Below are 20,635 nucleotides of genomic sequence, written 5' to 3'. Positions count from 1 at the left end.
ATAATTGTAAATTCGTATAGTTGTATTCTGTTTTATTTTTTATTGGTTATAACATTATTACAATAAAGCTACAGGTGGTTTATCACCTTTATAAATGGTAGTTCATTTTATTCATGGTATTCAAACAAAATTAAAAACTGAATGTAAGTAATATGGGTGTTTATATTTATTAATTATTTAATTCATCAACAATAAAAATTAGTGTTGTTATTTAAATTATTTCTTTATATTTATTAAGTTAACCAATCCTATTTCGGATAAACAAAAAATATTTTGTATTTAAACAAATTCTAAATTGTATAGGAAATTTTTGTTGATTAATAGTTGCCCCTATATTAATCCGTACGGCAAAGTTCTAATTCCCATTTATATTTGGGATCTTTTTTTTTTAGAACAGCCCAGGCGGCAACAGGTAGGTAGGACTTCCTTTTTGATATGTGCCAAGCGTCTGTTTGTCAAAAGTTTTAATAACCTCCAAGTTATACGCGTTTTTTTAAACATCCAAAAATGAATTTTTCGATTTTTATAATGGGTGTTTTTGTTGAGCAAAAAACTTGCATCAAATTTTGTTTGCGGAAGGCCTTTGGTGATCAAACTATGGCACAAAAAAACATTTATAAGTGGTGCAACGAGTTCAAAGAGGGCCGCGAACCCGTTGAAGATAAACCGCGTTCTGGACGATCATCAATGTCTACCAACGAAGACCACGACCAAGAAATAAAAAATTTTGGTGCTTGAAAGTCGTCTATTAACAATAAGGGACCTCGCTGATAGTGTTAGCATATCATTTGGTTCAGCCCAAACCATTTTGAAGGATATTTTGTGTCTCAAACGCGTCAAGTCTCGATTGGTGCCAAAATCGCTCAATTTTTTGGAAAAAAGCATTGCGCGTGTGTGTGAAACTTTATTGTCCGACTATCAGGACCACTTAAAATGCATCATTACTGGAGACGAAACTTTGATTTACGCATACGACCCTGAAACTACCGACCAATCTAGCGAATATCGTGCAAAAAGTGAAGCAAGACCGAAAAGACCATGACAAAGTCAATCGAAAATCAAAGTCATGTTGTAGTTTTCTTTGATTATCGTGGTGTGGTGCACTATGAATTCCTACCGCCTCACAGTGTTCCAGAAAGTTGATTTAGGGGGACAAAATTATTTAAGTATAAAATTATTTTGTATACAACTTATTTTGATACTTACTTCAATATTAGGTTCAGATTTTACATTGTACATTCATAAAATCAAATAAAATCAAAAAAAAATTTAATCAATTTAAAAAAAAAAAAATTGATTTCCGAATATATGAATTATTTAATAAATTTAATTTTAAAAATTAAAAATATTACTATTTAAATTTCGTAAATGTTTCAAACTGTAAAAATATATACATAAATATGATATAATTAACATGTGAAAAGTTCACTCTATAGATCTGTATCACTGGAACTGACACTATCCTCTTCTAATCCATCTTCTCCATCATTTTCATCATCATCGTCAGATGGTTCGTAATTTTCTTCTTCTATTTCAGTATCTGGTAAAATTAGTAATGACATTACATCGTCTGTTAGCTCACGTATTGGTTTTTTTGGTAATTTTCTTATAGAAGATAAATATGGGTCAGAGGCTACTAATAGCATATGTATTAGGTCTTCATTTGTATTATAACGTGTATTTTTGCGAGTATGGTGTTCTCTGAACTTTTTGTATTCTTTATTGTTCGCTTCTGCTGCTTCTTCAGATAACTGTCCTTTATATAAAAAATAAAATTGTTTGTATTATAATCTTTTAAAATAACTAAAGATTTTATACTTTACCTATAGGGAGGAGTGCTGCATTTATTACATCAGCTCCGTGTATAAGAATTTTATGTACACTACTAGGCATGTTGTACCAAGGATAAAGAGAAATAAATAATTTTGCTGTATCTGCAGTATACATTTTAAATTCTGGTACATTGACTTCGTGACCACTTGACATAGCAAATAAGATATTTCCGAATCGTTGAATTAGATTTTTATCAACACCCGTAATATTTGCACTTTTATCACAATTTTTAAAAAACCGACGAGCAGTGTTTCCGTCATTTGACGTTCCCTTACCTGTATTTAAAATATAAAGAGTCATTTTTTAAGATCATTATTATAAAATTATTATACAAATCTATCGGTAGGTTACCTTCCAAAACAACATCAATTAATAGCCCGGTTTCAGTTCGAAATCTGTTTTGTATCATACTTTTTCTTTCAGAAAACTTAACTTTATTTTCGACCGATCTCACCTGCAAATCATTTTATTATTATTATTATTATTATTATTATTTACATTTTATCATCAGTATTATTATTTTTTTATTTATCTCCGTACCTGCCATGTTTTAAATTCTAATCTGTATGCAATATGTAATATACATTCTAAAAATCGAATGTATGCATGTAGGGTAGATAGTCCAAAAGAAAATGTTTCTGGGTCAACGGAAAATTTATCCATGTTTTCAAGTCTATTCATATGTATGGGAGTACAGCCACATATGAAACATGTTTGGCTTGATGTTTTTGTTACAGAATTTGCTACCTAAAATTGTAATTATGATAAATATGAGCTGGTATTTTAAATAAAAGTTATTTAAAAAAATTTACTTTTCCATCAATCATTGAAAAAATCATTGTATGTTTAATTTTGATTTCTTGTGTACCATGCATGTAAATAGTGGGATGTAAATTAAGAATTTCAGATTTTACTGCTTCTACTTCTTCTTGTGTACTTATAACGGATTCTTTTTTGAATTCAAACTTAATCGGCCGACAAAACCTTGTAGAAGAATATCTTGGATTTTTCCATATAATATGTTTATCTCCACATTCATCCGTAAACCGTAATTGTAATGGCACCATTGAAAACATGAATAGATCATAATCAGTTGTAGTTGATGATTCACTAAATTTTTGTTTATATTGCGAATGGCCACTACTACCATCACAACCCCATTTACATATAAGTTCAATATTATCAAAGATATTTACGGGAATATTTATGTTAGAAATTTTTAAGATTCGAATTACTGTGTGATCTAATAAGTCCTGCAAAGGCACTTCACATGATGTTTCAGTAATGTGGATATTTTTTGGATAGCAATTTTTTTTTGCATTTAATACGTGGTCATACGGTGCAAAAATATTCGCTTTTTTTTCTTTTGCCGCTAATCGAATATTTTTATATTGTTTTACACTCATTTTGTTGTCGATTAAAATGGCCAAACTTTCTTCTGCTGTATATTTTTCGATTTTTTTTTCAGTTTTATAAGAATTTTTTACCCTGCGTATGGTGTTTGGTGATGATGCAATAGCTCCTTTAATTATATTAGCAGCTGTTCTTTTTCCGGACATATGAAGTCTTGTACAAGTTGCATATGACAATTCTGGAGTAGTGCTTCCGGTAGCCAAATTTTTAGTTTTTCTTCTCTTAGTACGTTCACAACTTTCCGAAAATAGTTTTTTTGGACGGCCCCGACCAGTACTAGTAGATGGTTGTTGTACACTTTCTCTAGTCTCAATTTCTCCAAATATATTAAAATTTAATGAAAGCCAGATTTTGTTTTTTAACTGAAAAGTTTTTAAATTTCTACCTGCACTACTCCACTTTTTAATAAGGGTGGTAATAAAACCTTTTATTCTTTGTTTTAATGCTACATTAAACGCATGCTCCATCGTGACCCATTTATCACCAATGATCTCACGGATGTATAAAAAAATTGCTTCCTGACAATCGGTTGAATTCGAAATTGTTATTTTTTTATTTCTCAACATTTCAAAAATATTTTGGTTTTTAATTAAAATATTATTATCTAAAACAAGGTAAAATGTATTATATGTTAAATGTTTTATTTAAAGTAAAATATTTTTGTGGTTTGTTTTATTTATTTTAAAATTCAATTTTTCTCCAATTTATGTACAAAAACAATGTTAATATAGGCTCTAAAATGATAAACCGCAAATTACCGCAAAAAAACTAAATAATTTCTTTAAGAGGACATATAAAGCTATAATAAAATACTAATACATAACCTCTACTATGATCTACTTATTTTTCATACCTTTTAATAAAAAAAAAAAAAAAATTATCTAATATTTTCATATATAATAACTTTAATTATACAAGTAAAAACTAGCTTAAAATAAAGAATACAAAATATACATACCTTCCATGACTGTATAAATTTGTTTGAAGAAAAATATTTCATACAATTTTATTCAATGGACAGTATGAACTAAATAATACACTATACACAAGAACAATTTAGCTTGTTATTTAAAGCCTTATCATAGACCGTTAGGTTATTCTGTACACTGCATGGTGTGGGCTACGGGTTTCAAAACCCATATTATCTAATCAATAGCTTACTATCTTTCAATTAAATGCTATTTTAAGTTTAATAAGTGACACAAAAAAATTTAATTTTGTCCCCCTAAATCAACTTTCTGGAACACTGTGCGCCTCGCCAAACTGTCAACAAAGTGTATTAGTTGAGTGTTATGCGTCGTTTGCGTGAAGCTATTCGTTTGAAATGACCGGAATTATAGGTGAACAAATCTTCGTTCCTTCATCACAATAATGCGCCATCTCATACTGTATTGGTTCTGGCGACTTTTTTGCCAAAAGCTCGACTCGTATCGTTCCGCGACCACCGTATTCGCCTGATTTGGCTCCATGTGACTATTGGCTATTCAGCAAATTAAAAAAGCCGCAGCGGGAACACCGTTTTTATACGATTGAGAAGATAAAAACTGAATCGAAGAAGGTCTTGAAGACTATACCGGAAATGGACTATTTCGATTGTTTTGAGGACTGGAAAAAGCGTTGGCAAAAGTGCATTTTATTGAGCGGGGATTACTTTGAAGGGGAAAGAAATAGATTTGAAAGAATTTTCATTTTATAAACAATTTCACCTTACTTTTTGATCACAGTAGTAGATTATCTAGATCCCTTACCTATATTTAATGGGAAAAAATTCTTGATCGTAGCAACTTGCAATTCCACAAAAATGGCTTTTGCAAAGGCAGTAGCTAATGCTAATAGATCAGTCACAATAGACTTTTAAGTGGATATATGTAATAATATATTATTATTTATAATATTAAAATATTATATTATGTTATTATGTACACGTATGTCATATATTATGAATTCACAAGATCACCAAAACAGGGTTTCCTTATTTAAAACATAAATAATCAATAAATTAGGCAATTAAATCTGATTATCGTACAGATTCAAAATAACGCCTATGTGTGGGTTCTCAATTAGGTCCAGCCAATCACATTTAACTATTAATTAAGATCTACAATTTCTAAGATCACACTAGGGATCGCTACACGACCCTCGTCTACTATAAAAACCCATTTTTTCCTATTAAAATCAGTTTTTTCGGCGATTTTAAAATACACAAAATCTGCGACACTACTCAAGATTTTTACTCTCTGGGACTTGGTCGATTTTTTAATTTATTTGGACTTAGAATATTTTTCTTTAAAACTAAATGACACTTAGAGATTTTAAAGTGAATTTTGTTTTGGTGAATCTTTTAATTTAATTTAATTTGTTCATTAAATAATAATATTTTATTTTATCGTGGAAATAAATGTCAATTGATATGTTAAACCTCAAACATTTTTTTTAAATTATTTTTTTTTTTATATATATAGGGTCAATCCATGCCAAATCATCCAGAAGTGGTTGCACGACGACCTCATATTTTTCTGAATTTTTCAGAGTTATTGTTATCAATTAATAACAATAATTTTATTTATTTTTTTTTTATTTTTGAACTAAAATAATTAATTGAATATTTATAACGTGTCTAATAATATATTGAATTATAATATATTACATATACAATGATATACAAAAAAAATTACAAAAATGTGGTTTGAAAACAACAAAAAACTATCATTAAATTATTTGATTTTTATTGATTTTCTAATGCTAAATTTTACACATTTTTAATGTTACACATTTTTCTAAAACTTCAAATTTTTATGGTGTATAAAACAGATATATATCTACAAAACTAAAAAAAAATTTTTTGGAAATTAGGTTACCCACAGAGATATTGTACTTAGAATACACGTATTTTTATAAAATTTCTAACTTTGTAGGCCTCTAAATCCCAACATAATTGTTTTAAATATTTGAAATTTAGTTGAAACATAGATTATACACTATACAATACCACATGTAAAAATCACAATAAAATAATAACTTCTTAATGGTTTTAAGTGAGCTCAAAAACGCCAATTTTCACAAAAAAGCGCCATTTTTTGAAAGTCATTAAAGTCTAGAATTTCACATAATTTTTTTTTTTTTAATGTAAACTTTAAGTTATAATAGGGTCAAATCTAAAATTTTAATTCGATTGAGTTGAAATTGAATAATCTGTGTGTTTTTTAACGATCTAGCTATTTTTAACTTTTTTTACATTGAAATAGCCATAAAAATGGGAAGATCATAAAAAAAAAAAAATTTTTTAATATAGCATAATGAATAAACTCTGAAAATTTCAGAAAAATATGAGGTGATCGTGCAACCACTTCTGGATGATTTGGGATGGACTGACCCTATATTATAAACCCGAATCAACTCTAATTTTCTCAGTTAATGGTAAATATTTATTATATGACTAAGTGTGTTGCAACTCTATACTTATTGGGTAGCTAGTCATTTATGGTTTAATGTCTTTGTTCTAACGAACATCGCGCCNGTGTCTTTGTTCTAACGAACATCACGCCGGCAGACAGCACAGAGAAACTTACGAAAATATGTTATAGTGTTTAATTTTTGTCTTGGTGATTATTGTGCCGCATCCTTTCAAGGCGATACCGCCGGGACACATTGGGCCACCACAATTCCGCCTTGACAAATCTTTTACATAGATATAAATATTTCTGAATCTTGTTTTGGCCAGGCCAGAGGAAAATTTAAGAAATATTGGTATCGATCTCTCAATAAAATATAATCTCATAAACAATATACTCATTCTACAAAGTCAACTAAGGATACATTATTTGATTATAATTATAAAAAACATAGAGTGTATCTCTATGTATCAGAATCTCCTGCATATAATAATACAGTCATAGATTTTGTGTAACGGTTTCGCATTATTTATAATTAAACGCTTTATTCTCAAACGGTCATATTTACTGTCGAACTCGTAGTGTACAACGTGTGAAATACAATGTGAACTCATAATCAACATTGGATTGTTTAAAATAAGCATTACATTACGTGGAATACGAGGTAAGTACAAATTTAAAATTCCGCTTTCATATATCTCTTTTTCTTTTTGGTTTATTACATATAATAACATATTCTTCAGTTTTTGTTAGCGACAGAGGGACCTCATTTCGGAATAAGGAAGTGGTATTAGTGTGTGAGAAATTAGGAATTAAACGAAGTTTTAGTACAGTTACCACCTCCAAAATAATGAAAATACAGAGTTGATAAAATCAACTATAAGTAATACTATTACTTATTATTTTATACATTATATAAAGACAATTTTTAATAATTCAGAAATTTCAGAAATAGTAGTTTTAGGAGGAATCACGGACAGTGAAATCTTAAAAAGACTTAACATAGAGGTTACAATTCTAAACATTTCAGCAACGGAAGGTGAGTTGGGTTAAAAAAACATTTTATTTAACTTTAACAAATCTAAAAACAAGAGAACTTTATTTTGAACAAAGGTTAAGGTTATGTTATAAAAATGGTAATATGTTATGCCTTAGGGAGACACATTTATTTTATTTGTGGAAACAAACATGGTGTTCAAAACTACCACAACCCAAGATATGACATAAGAATAACTAAGTGTGCTTTTTGAAAAAGATTAAAAATAAGCAACCTCATAATAATATTACTATAACTATACACGATTTTTCTTTAAAAATATTAGTGTTATCATATATGTAATTATTTTATTTGTTATAAATCTTTGTTTAGCTACTTAATAAGTAAAAATATGATTTCATCTTCATTCTTTAACCCTTAAATCAATATTAAGTTTAGTTTTTCAAATACAACCAAATTTTTTTTATTAATCTTGTTTAGCATGAAAAAAATCAATTTTAATAAAGTCTAAAAGAGATATCACTGTTTAAAGTTTAGGGGATTTAACAAATAAAACAGTAGTCGGGTAAATACATTAACATTAATAGTTAGTGTACTGATGAGATCTACCGGTGTATTGTGCGCAACCGGAAAAATTTAGGTACGCTTGCTCTGTTTTCATTTACGATGATTTTGCGCTTAACATCATGTGTTATAAAATAGTGAGTTAATAGATTATGGTTCATGTAAGACCGTGAAAAATTGTTTGCTTTCATCTAAAATAACATTAATCTAACAAATGTTATGATAGTATTTGTTTCTAAAAAAATATACTACATATGATTTTATCAAATATATTATACTTTAAAATATAAACGTTTAAATATATTCATCTATCTCATTCTATATCCTATTTTCGTAAGCCCCTCAAAATATGTAGTATCTATTTTTAGTTTCAACAAAATTTATCACTGCTATAGCCTTGAAAATACTTGAAACACTAACAAAAAAAGAGCCTTTGCTTTAACATTGAATACATTTTTTTCCAATTTCGTGTATAAATATATAACAAATTATTATCATGACAATGTGCAAAGAAAATATGGTAAGCTTCACGACGATAAGAAAATAATGTTTTTTTAATGAAAATTTATACAAGTTAATTTTTAAATAGTTAAATGTAGCTGATTTATTTTAATATTTCCAATAAAAACAAATTTAATGATTTAGTGTAAATTTTCTATTTAATATACATTTTTCAAAATTATAAATAAACTTATAACGTTTACTTAACAAAAAATGAATAATTATTTTACAGTAGTATTTTTATCATAGTTCTAGACAAATATTAAAAAATAGGACATTTTTAAAAGCACATGTACTCATACTAGGTAAATAATATAAGCCTTACTAAATAAATGAAATAATTTTAACAATAATGTGTTTAAAATAATAATTAATGTAAAGACTTATTCATTCACTTAGCGACTAGATTGTGTGATGGTGTCACGTTTTCATAATCGTGAGAATTATTTTAATAAAATACAGACAGCACATCCGCTGCCTGAGACTGATGAATTAACAAATAGTATTTATTGCCAAATCGGCAATAGTTGTAATTATTATAAAAACCCAATAGACCTGACCATTGTTGTCAGTCGACTCCAGTGCCTTGTGTCATTCATCAGTCTCAGTACTCGGTTGTCGCTGTCCGGCTTACTGTTTAAAGTAAAGTCTTTGTTTATTCCTTTTCTAACCTATATACTCTTTTCCTCGACATTTCAGAGTACTTGTGTCTTGCACTTCGTCTGCACCTCATACCTAGGTGTTACTCTTATTCTCCCTTCCTATAACAATAGCCTTTCGACACCCACAGCTAACCCGGAGTGTCAGCCGAGCACGGTGACTGCTGTACGACAACACGCACGTGAATACCTGACAGCAGGCACCACCTCCTCATATTCATCTTCGTACACATAGTTTGCACATTTACACACCTACCATTATCATTTTTACTGTGTTACGACAATTGTAAATAATAATTGTTTATAATTAAAAAAAAAAAAAAACTTGATAATATCAATATTGTGTAACTATCATTAAAATAACCATGATTGTAAGACAGAGTACATTTAAAAAGTGGTATTAAATTGAATAAATAATGAGATGAAATGTATTAGAACTACACCTAAATAACTATTTTGAGCTAAATAGTTCATTATAATGTATAATGTAAAGAAACATAGAGGTGACTAGGGGAACTACAATCACATTAGCAAAAATTGTTATATCTTTGGTTGGGTTTACATGTATTTAATCTATGCTCTGGTTCTAAGACTCTAAATGTTATGCTATTACAACAAATGGATGCATAAATATATGACTAAATTATGTCAAAAGTCTCAGATTTTAAAACATAATCTTATATATATAAATATATTTTATTTTTAATGTAAATTAATGGTATTCCCCCTGCCCCGGATATGGATAAAATTATTTTTAAAAAAATCACTGAAATATAGTTGATATAAATTATAAATATATAATAATTTGCTTACCTAAAATTAAATTTCTTAAAAAAATATTTTTTAGATAAATAAACGTTGAATACTATTTCACACATTTAAAAATGAAAACGTTTTTGATAATAACGTTCTTATAAGAATAAGGTTTTTTATCATCCTTAATCTGTAAATATGATCATAATTTTAGATGTATGAGTTTATTGATAATAAGGTGACCGGTATTATCCACTGATCTTAGTTCCCCCAGTCACCCTAATACAATGAATCCCAATGTATATTTTCCGAATAATTTTTGAAATTTGATTTACTATTTATTCTTACATAAGACAGCTGTAAAAAAACTTAAATATAAGTTAACATTAAAAATATATAATAAAATTTATTTTTATTTAAAAAAAATGTAAGTAGAATAATAAATTGCAACTATCATAATAATCAAGTATTTGTCATTTTAAATCCCTCCCTGTAGACAGGTAAAGGTTCAGATTTATAAAAAAAATATACCAAATTATGGGCGTTCATCGTTTCCGCCAAATCTGATTAGGGTAGGTTTTTCGTTTCCGCCAAACCGATAGTATATACCTGTCTATAATTAGAAGCTTGAGAACCACTGGTTAAAATATATGCCAAAATAATCCGATAATAATTATCTACTATTCATTTAATCGAACTTTTTACTATTTTTTATTGTTATTAGATAGCAGTGCACTGATAATAGTGAATCATTTCATTCACATTTTAATGAACAATGTTTTAAGACGCACCTTTTTATTAATAATTTTTTTTTAATTTTAATTTAAAATATTTAGTCATATAATTACATTAATATATATAGTTTTGATAATGCAGTCTCAAAAAGTGTACGGAATAAAATTGAAATCCGTTTCAGAAAAACAAAAGAGACAAGTGATAAATTTAACAACAATGAAATAGCCGATTTGAATTTATGAAATTAGTTTTCAACAACTATCGAAAAATGTATAGATCTATTTTTTATTATATTATTACTGGTATTAGACATTTTTTAAGCTTATTGTTAATGTTTGAATTTTATTTCAATGTTTTGATGACTTTTTATTTTCTTATTAACTATATTTTTATTGTTCATTACAAATATATATATATACATACTTAAGATAATTATCTATTAGAATTTATTTAGGTAAAACGTCATATTTTCTTTATAAAGTTATGCCTATGTGATAAAATAAGTAATTATTCAAAACAACGTGACCATATTTAGAGGTGGTTAAGAGGGCCAAAAATTCTTGTGGGCAAATTTCATTTGATAGTGATAAGACAAAAAATTACTTTATTGTGCTCATTAATATTAATACCCCACGCAAAAATATTAAATACTAAACATATCATTTAACAAAAGCCAAACAATTTGTTACTGGCCACTATCTAACCTGGCTGTATGTTAAAAGCGATACTGGATCGTCATGATGAACCATGGATAAAACTAAATGGTTCTCAAATTTTTCAGTAGATAGGCAGGTAGAAGATTAGTTTGGCGGAAACGAAAAAGCGACCTTATTCAGATTTGGCGGAAACGATACTTGGTGGAAACGATACGGTCAATTTTGGCGGAAACGATAATCTCCCCAAATTATAGGTAAAGACATCAAAGATCTATAAAAAAAAATTATAATGATTTGGTCATTTTTGAAAAAGTAAATTTCGAAAATTAGCGATTTTTAAATTTGTTATTTTTTGGAGGTTTCTCTCATTTACGGGGAACGAGGGAAATTTTTTCAATTTTTGAGGGAACGTCTTCGACTAGCTACGATACGATCTTTTGACGTATCGTTGAAAGAAATCCATTCGGTGAGAGTTGAGAAAAAGTGGTAACAGACACAGAAAAAAAAAACACATAAAACTTGTGCTGGTTGGGTATTTTTTACTTAAAACTGCCATAACTTTTTCAAAAATCAAAACAATATTTTTTTATATTGAAACCTTAAGTAATTTCCTTTCATTTGATATCATTTTTTTTGAAAATCTAACACTTATTCTTTTCACAGGTGGGGATTTAAAATAGCACAATATCTAATGAGGACATTTTTGAAGGCAATAACATTAATTTAGAAAATAAATAATTTTTTTTCAAAAAACGAAAATTCCCGTTATTTTCTGAACACACCTCGTACAATAATGTATCACAATATAAAGTAATTCGTTCGAAATATAAATTTTCACACGCTAAAACGTTTCGTGACTCGCAGCAAGACGTTTCTTATTAAAAATATCAATTCCTCTTTATATATTATTGTTCCCATAATTGTTAAGTTAGTTACCCTTCTTTATTCCCTTATATGACATTATTACTTTAGTTAAGAATTTAAAATTGCTTACTTGTGTCAGTTTTCTATTGGAAGTGATCATATCAATTAAATAATTTGTATTTATAATATTTAAGTATTCTTTTTTTACTATATATTTTATTAATATTTTACTTAAATAGAGATAAAAGCAAAATATAAGCGAGTATTTTTTTTTTTATATTTGACTACAATTTATACAGTTATTTACAAAGCTATAATTAAAATAGGTATTCTCATTGAAAGTATTAAAAAATTTAAATATAATGACATGCATTGGCATCTGCAGGTGGAAAAAGAGGACAGTTACCCTTCTTGACTTTTTCTTTAGACAATGTTCATTTTGTGTATTAAATAATTTTGCAAAATAAATTTTTTTAGTTTAAAGATAAAGTTTTTTAAAATTTATCTTATTATATTATATTATACATGTAGATTTGGTTTTTATTTATTAAATTTATAGAAATCTTCATGGTAAAAATGACTTCCGTACTTTTTTTTGTAAATCGGATCATACCCCTTTGACAAGGGTGGTCAAAACTTTAAACATGCGTATTGTTACTAAGATATTTTCAATTTAATTTTTGAAAGTATTCCGGAAATACTGACACTTTTATATTTATCTTAAATTAAAGCTTATGTAATATACTTTAATGTGAAAAAAAAAAATTGACCTCTGGACTTGTCTTCGTGGTAAAAATGACTACCGTATTCAAAAATTTGCTATTTTTGTGTTAAAATTCTGGGTTTTGTATTTTATTTTATTTTAAAATACCTGACAAGGGGAGTACAGATTTTCATAAATATTATATAAATAAAAAATTAATATAGCATAGAAAGTTAAACTAATTTAAATTTGTTTGCTTCTTTTAAGTCGAGAAAAATAACTTTGAAATTTGAACTAGCTTAAATAGCCAATTTTTTCGGTAAAATTTGTGTTTTACAAGCTTGGGGTACGAGGTTCCAACCCGCGTATTGCAAATTAATTTTTTGCATTTTTTCTTTATTCTTTTAAGTTAGAATGAATTTTCAACTGCTTTGATTTTTATTTCATGTATATCGAATAACTTCAATAAAGATCAAGGATCCCATCACTTTAGTCGCCCCTTGCAAGAAGAAATTTCTTATTCATATTAAAATTATTTTACTATATTTTAAGTTTTAGCTTCGATGCAAAGCTGAGAAGATAATTTTTTGTGACTATCATTTATTTTCTCTGCTCTAACTTGACCTACTTTTTTCAACGATACGACAAATGACTACAATTCGTATCTAGTTGAAGATATTACCCTCAAAAATTGAAAAAATTTCCCTCGTTCCCCGTAAATGGGGGAAACCTCCAAAAAAATTACAAATTTAAAAATCGCTAATTTTTTTTTATTGCGATTACTAGTCTTTAGATTTTACTTTCCAAAAGAGCAGGTAAATATCTGTATAATTTAATGCATTCAATCATAAATGCACGTTCATCCATTTTGGTGGACGACATGTTAAATATTTAATTATGCCTTTTTGCGAATAAATTACAAAAAAAAAACCCAGCACAGATGGGTGGCGGCACAGTGGGGTAGTGGCATAGTTGGGTCCAGTATAGATGATATCTGACAGTGATTAAAATCATTGTCATAAAAAACGCTTCATCGTAAATCTGTAGTTAGTGTTTAATTTAAAAAAAAAAAATTTGTTAAAATAACATATTTTTGAATACGGTAGCCATTTGTGCATAGAAGATAGGCCGTCGGGACAAATTTTTTTATTTTATAGTACATAAAATAATCTTTAATTTGATATATGTTTAAAAGACGTCGTATTTCCGGAACATTTCCAAAAATTAAGTTGAAAAAGTTATTTTTTGTAAAAAAGTTACTATTTTAAATCCCCCCCCAGCGAGCAGAATAAGTGTTAAATTTTCAAAAAAAATTATATCAACTGAAAGAAAAATATCTAAGTTTTTAGTATAAAAAAAAATTATGTAGATTTGTTCATTTTTCAAAAAGTTATGGAAGTTTTAAGAAAAAAAAGTGAAAAAATTTCGAAAATTAGCGATTTTTAAATTTGTAATTTTTTTGAATATTTTCCCCATTTGCGGGAAACGAGGGAATTTTTTTTCATTTTTAAGAGTAATGTCTCCAACTAGATACGATTTGTGATCTTTTGACGTATTTTTGAAAGAAATTGGTCCAGTGAGAGCTGAGAAAAAAAGTGACAACAGACATAAAAAAAAAAAAAAACACATCATAGTAAAATTAATACCTTCTCAGCTTCGCATCAAAGCTAAAATAGGCTCAATACTAAATCAATCAATAAAATATAATTTTGTTTACACAGGAGATATTAAAGTAAATCAATGATATGATAAAACAAAAAAAAAAAACTAAAGAAAATTGAATCAACTACACAGAAATATTTATTATATTAGCAAACATTAAAAAAAAAATTGTAAATTATTAACGACACATTAGTGTAATAATTAACAACAATACACATAATATTCGCGAATATTTTAATTCTAAAAAAATTTTACATGCGACAAAGGATAATAATTTATTAAAGCTTTACTTTTATGATTAATTTATAAAATTATTTTTGGATAAAATCATAATTTTTATGAATAAATACAATAACCCATATCCTTATTATACTGGTATAGTGAAAATTTCTTATAATATATTTATTTAATCAAATCTACCAATTTTTATTATGGTCTGGTCTATTTTAAGATAAACATCTATAGGATATATAATTTATAATTAATATGAACATTTTCACATTTAATACGAATAAATTTGTTCAAATATTAAAACCACAGTACTAAGTTATTAAAATAAATGTAATTAAGAAAAAGTTGAATAAAAAAAAAATATTGTCAAAAATATAATACACGTACAAACATTATATGTTTATTTTTATTTATTTAAACTACTATTACTTTACAAAAGTATTGTAGAATATTTTTAAAGGCTCTAATGTTTTTTGAAACAAGATCATATAATTGTCTATAAATTATTATAAAACTGAAAAACAAAAATTGCTTGACTGTTTGGTTGATTATTTTTATATTACTGAATCATTAACTGAATGTTTAAGATTCAAATTTATACTTATAATAATTATTATTCATAAAATATTAAACGTAATGAACTCATTAAAAAAAAAAAAAAAAATGATATTGTATTATATAGTTTAACTCATCCGCAACTACAGAAATTGTATTCTTTATTTGTTGACTAAAACACAAGACTAGGAATACTTAAAAATTATTTAAAGATTAGATTATGTATTATGAGTATTATGAGTATTAAAAACTCTAGAATAATGCTGTACACTTATTTATGTAGTTTAAAGTAATTAATTAACAGGTAATAAATAAGACCACGAATTTTATTTCACGATAATATTGTTCACGATAAAAATAATAATAATTATGTGATAATAAAGGTGTATATCAAAATAGAGTTCTGTTTATATATATATCACATATTAATTAGTCAGTGCAAAAAAATAAACCAATAACGAAAAACGTAATGCCGCCATCAGCGTGACCGGTTCACGGTGCCTTTCAGCTACCCCACAGCCACGACCTGTCGTCCGTGAAGAGGAAGGGCTGTGGTTACCATCCAGTGTTAATACCGGAAGTGCGATGAGACCGCGACACACTACAGGATGTAAATTATCCTAAAACAATTTTTTTTTTGAAAATGGTTTCACTCATTTGCAAAAAAAATATAATTTGGAATAGTTTACTTCTGGTGAACAAAATATATAAAAGATAACTTAAACCTAACTGACAACTGTCGTAATATGCCCAAAGCTTTGCATTTTTTTGTTGATATATGTACGCATCTTACATTTATTAACGAAAATTTTTAAATCTGTACTTTATATTACTAGTATATAAACAAATAATTAACTTAACTGTCATAACTAGCGCTCAAAAACAAAAAAAAACAATGCCAAAAGAATAACTAACGAGCCCAGCTCGTTTGCAAAATTTTGTTTCGGATTTCGGCAGAGATATATTATCAACTGAAAATAAAGTGCTAATAAAATAAATGTATCAAGTGAAAAATGTTTTAGTGTAACTCAACACATCGCTTCAACACGTAAACGCGCAGTATAACGTTTACAAAAAAGTGAAGATAATACAAAAATTTAGCTGCTCGCATCAACCATTTCAGAAAAAAAAAAATGAATACAATATTGAATAGAGCGATGCTAGCCACTAATATTACTCTAAACAAACTATCCAATTCACAATTCAGAAGTTTCCGCGAGAAGTATCCTGGAAAAGATACCTCTGTTGAATCTACTTTGCGTTTGGGATATGTTGACCAATACTACAACAAAACAATGAACGAGATCATGAAAAACGTGATCGTTAGCAAAATATGGGTATTTATAGACGAGACAACAATTATTGAGGGAAGATACATAGTAAATACAATAATGGGAACACTTTTGCATGGTTTTCTCGGCGAAATATTTTTGTTAAATATTGAAGAACTTGTCAAAGTATTCCACTCAATTACACTTAATTCTGTGTCTTATATCTTCGTCAATAACACCACTCTTTTGCACAACTGACATTAAATACTTAGAGCTCCCCACCTCTCCGATCACGACCTCCTAATAAAATAAATGCTATAATAATTAAATGAATAGTAAAAAACCCAGCACAGGGGGGTCGCGGCACAGTTGTGACGTGTTATAGTTGGATCAAGTATAATGATATCTGACAGTGATTAAAATCACTATCAAAAATAAACGCTTCGATGCAAATCTTTAGATAGTGTTTAATTTAAAAAAAATTGGTGTTTTATTCCAAAAGCTACTTAATCTATTGGTTCCTTATTAATATCTCGATAAAATTAAAGTATGTCAAATGAAAAAGGGTTTATTAAAAAATATTATTTCTCATAAAAAAATTGTGTGGGGACATAAACTTTTCAATAAGTTATAGCATTATAAAGTTAAATATTATATAAATAATAAAATCGAGAATTTTCACACGAAAATAGCATTCGGTAGCCATTTTCGCCGTGAAAACAAGTCCAGAGGTCATAATTTTTTTTCAAATTAAAGTATATTACATTAGCTTTAATTTAAGATATATATAAAAGTGTCAGACCTTCCGGAACATTTTCAAAAGTTATGTTGAAAAAGTAAATTTTTTGTGAAAAAGTTGTCATTTTAAATCCCCCCGTGTGGGCAGAAAAAAAGTCAAATTTACAAAAAAAATATACCAAATAATAGGTAAAGACATCAAGCATCTATATAAAAAAAATTATATTGATATGTTTATTTTTGAAAAAGTTACGGCACTTTTTAGTAAAAAAAATTGAAAAAATTAGCGATTTTTAAATTTGTAATTTTTTTGGAGGTTTCCCCCATTTACGGGAAACGAGGGAAATTTTTTCAATTTTGAAGGGTAATGTCTTCGACTAGATACGATTTGTGATCTTTTGACGTATCGTTGAAAGAAATCCGTTCGGTGAGAGCTGAGAAAAAGTGGTAACAGACACAAAAAAAAAACACATCATTGTAAAACCAATACCTTCTCAGCTTCGCATCGAAGCTAAAATTATATTGTCGGAATAAGGTTGTAGTAATAAAAGTATAATCTGTAACAAAAAATGAGTAGCCGGGAGCGTGGTAAAATGTCGACTGACTGTCGCTTAATATTTATTTAATGAAGAAGAATATCATCGGTTTTGTTTACACCTGCGCGTGCCGCATACTTGTAGTAGGTCGTAGAGACGTTTGTGCTGATCAGGCACTAGTGTGATATTGAAATGCTAATGTTGGTGAAGGACGAATAATCTGTACGTTACTGTACCTTTTCGGGACTCCTTTTCTCATTAATGCCCAATTTAAAACCTCTCTCGGTACTCTGTCATACGCTTTCTCCAAATCTATAAATACCATACACAGCTTTTTCTTCTTTTCTCTAAACTTTTCTATTAGTTGTCTCACACGAAATACTGGCTCGATATCGATCACACGATTTCAAGAACAAAGTATCCCATTGAATGAAGGACTTGAAATTGTCAAAATAATTGTAGACAAATTTATGAGATTAGAAGGTCGCGACAGTGTTTAAATTCAATACAAATTGAAAAATGTTTTAGATAATAATCTTGGGTATAATGTTATTTGTAACATTTCTAATGTTTTAAATGGTAGAAAAGATTTAAATCTACCTGACGAAATTAATGGGAACGATTTTTCATATTTTAAATATGCGCCACTTACTTCGTTAGGCATAGAAAGATCATTTTACTACATTGTTTTACTACATTGTTACATTGTTTTCTAAATTACTACAAATACGTCCCTGGGTTTCTGTAAAATCATTTTTATTGAAGTTTATAGAAAGTTTTATTATTAAAAATTTCATGAAGCAGGTATTTTGAAAAACGGTTAATATCATTATTGGCAATATAAAATTAAAGGCAGATATAAATAGCTATTGCTAAAATTATAAAAAATATTTTGTCAAATACACCATCTGGTGTTTTTTTATGAGTAAAAACTTTATTTGGAACTAGAATTTTATATAAAACTTACCGTAATAGTCATCATCATTATTTTAATAGAAGTATTCAAATTTTTCTAAAATATGACATCTTCAAAGATTGTTTCAAAGTGTTTGTTATTACTTTGTGTGATATTATGCATAGAATCACGCCGAAATTTAATCGAAAATACTAAAATAATGAATTGTCTGTTACAATTTAACGGATGGCAACATTTAACGTATGTAAATAAAGTAATTTACTTAAAGAACAACATTATTAATATTTGGAGTATTTTAAATGAGACTGTAACATTAGATAATTGTAATACAAAAATACGACATACAACTGTTTTCCTTGGTGCCACATACGCATATTTTTTAAATGACATAGTACAATCTATTGAATGTCTTCGAGTATGTTGTTCGAAAATATTAAAAAATGAACTACACATATCAAAGAGTCATGATTGTACTATAAAACTAGTAAAATTTATATCCAATGCAATTTTATTAGCAAAAAAAATGCAAGGAGCTTTGTGTGCTATAGACATAATGCATTCTATTATATGGCAACTTCGTACTAAAAGCCCTATGATTTTAAAATTTGCATTAGAGCGTTTCATAGATTTAGAAAATCTAATAGCGCCTTATTCTGCATTGGAAAACTACGATTTGGAAACCGACAAAAATATAATATATAACATGAGAAATAAATTATCCATAATTAATCAAGTAATAAAAAATGACATCGATCGTTTTAAGATTGAGAATATTGAAACAGAAATATTGAAAATATTGAATACGGAATATACGAATAATTACGGAGAAAAAGAGATTGTAGAATTTGTAAATACTGGAATTGTCTTAATGAATAGTAAACTCAATACTATCGAAATTAACACTTATACTAATTTAGGTTTTGAATTTAATTCGGACACAGGAGAAACACGCATTAAAAGTGAATAAGACCATTTATTTGTAAGTATAAGTTAATCTATTTGTATGATATAATTAGTAAAATAGTTTATTTTTCTTATAAAAATAGCTTTTCTTTAACCTTTTTATTCTTTAATTTTACATTTTAATTTTATAAATTATTTTTAATTTTTTTTTTTATTAGAGTTTAATAAATTACACCAAATAATTTAAAATATAACTAAAAAAATTTGTACTTGAAAAATTTATTTTAACACTTATTTTATTTAATAGATGAATGAAGAATTTAAGATGAAAACGGAAGACCATACTAAAAAAATGCACAAAAGTTATAACATTGATTTAAATTATTTTTGAATTCGTGTAAAAATATGACATAGCTTTTAGTTGAACCTAAATATCATTAAGCAACACTTATATCATTTAGAAAATATATCAGAATTAAAATAATTACGGCATTTTTAATTTTACATTTTACTATAGCTCGTCCTTAGAATAAAAGGTAGATATAAGAACGAAGTTCTTATATCAGTGTTCCACTAATTGATTCAAAAAAGTTTCAGATGTTGTCTATAAAAACGCTGCTTTTAAGGGTTATGATATATATATAAACGTAAATTCTCTTAAAAATAGTGGTTTTGTGAACAACATCTGAACGTTTTCAAATTAATAAAACGAAATATCGATAGTGTGCGGAGATTAATGTACGTAGAAATTAC

At 27.5% G+C, this 20,635-nt stretch overlaps 2 protein-coding genes across 2 annotated transcripts; one reads left to right on the top strand and one right to left on the bottom strand.

Moving 5' to 3' along the window:
* Positions 1–1,291: 1,291 nt before the first annotated feature.
* LOC126899335 (uncharacterized) lies at positions 1,292–4,310 on the bottom strand. Its single transcript, XM_050674126.1, has 5 exons — positions 2,646–4,310; positions 2,374–2,580; positions 2,185–2,287; positions 1,824–2,108; positions 1,292–1,756 (listed from the first exon to the last, which is right to left on the bottom strand). The coding sequence occupies exons 1-5, from the start codon at positions 3,810–3,812 to the stop codon at positions 1,431–1,433; spliced, it is 2,088 nt and encodes a 695-aa protein (XP_050530083.1). The 5' UTR covers positions 3,813–4,310; the 3' UTR covers positions 1,292–1,430.
* A 14,724-nt stretch (positions 4,311–19,034) lies between these two features.
* Positions 19,035–20,366, top strand: LOC126899215 (uncharacterized). Its single transcript, XM_050673819.1, has 2 exons — positions 19,035–19,958; positions 20,190–20,366. Exon 1 carries the CDS (start codon positions 19,083–19,085, stop codon positions 19,944–19,946), a length of 864 nt encoding a protein of 287 aa, XP_050529776.1. The 5' UTR covers positions 19,035–19,082; the 3' UTR covers positions 19,947–19,958; positions 20,190–20,366.
* Positions 20,367–20,635: the final 269 nt, after the last annotated feature.

This window comes from Daktulosphaira vitifoliae, unplaced genomic scaffold (genome assembly GCF_025091365.1).
Source record: "Daktulosphaira vitifoliae isolate Bord-2020 unplaced genomic scaffold, ASM2509136v1 Scaffold_2, whole genome shotgun sequence".
NCBI classification, from domain to species: domain Eukaryota; kingdom Metazoa; phylum Arthropoda; class Insecta; order Hemiptera; family Phylloxeridae; genus Daktulosphaira; species Daktulosphaira vitifoliae.
The sequence above is the reverse complement of the archived record's forward strand: the minus strand, read 5'-3'. Positions and strand labels throughout refer to the sequence as shown.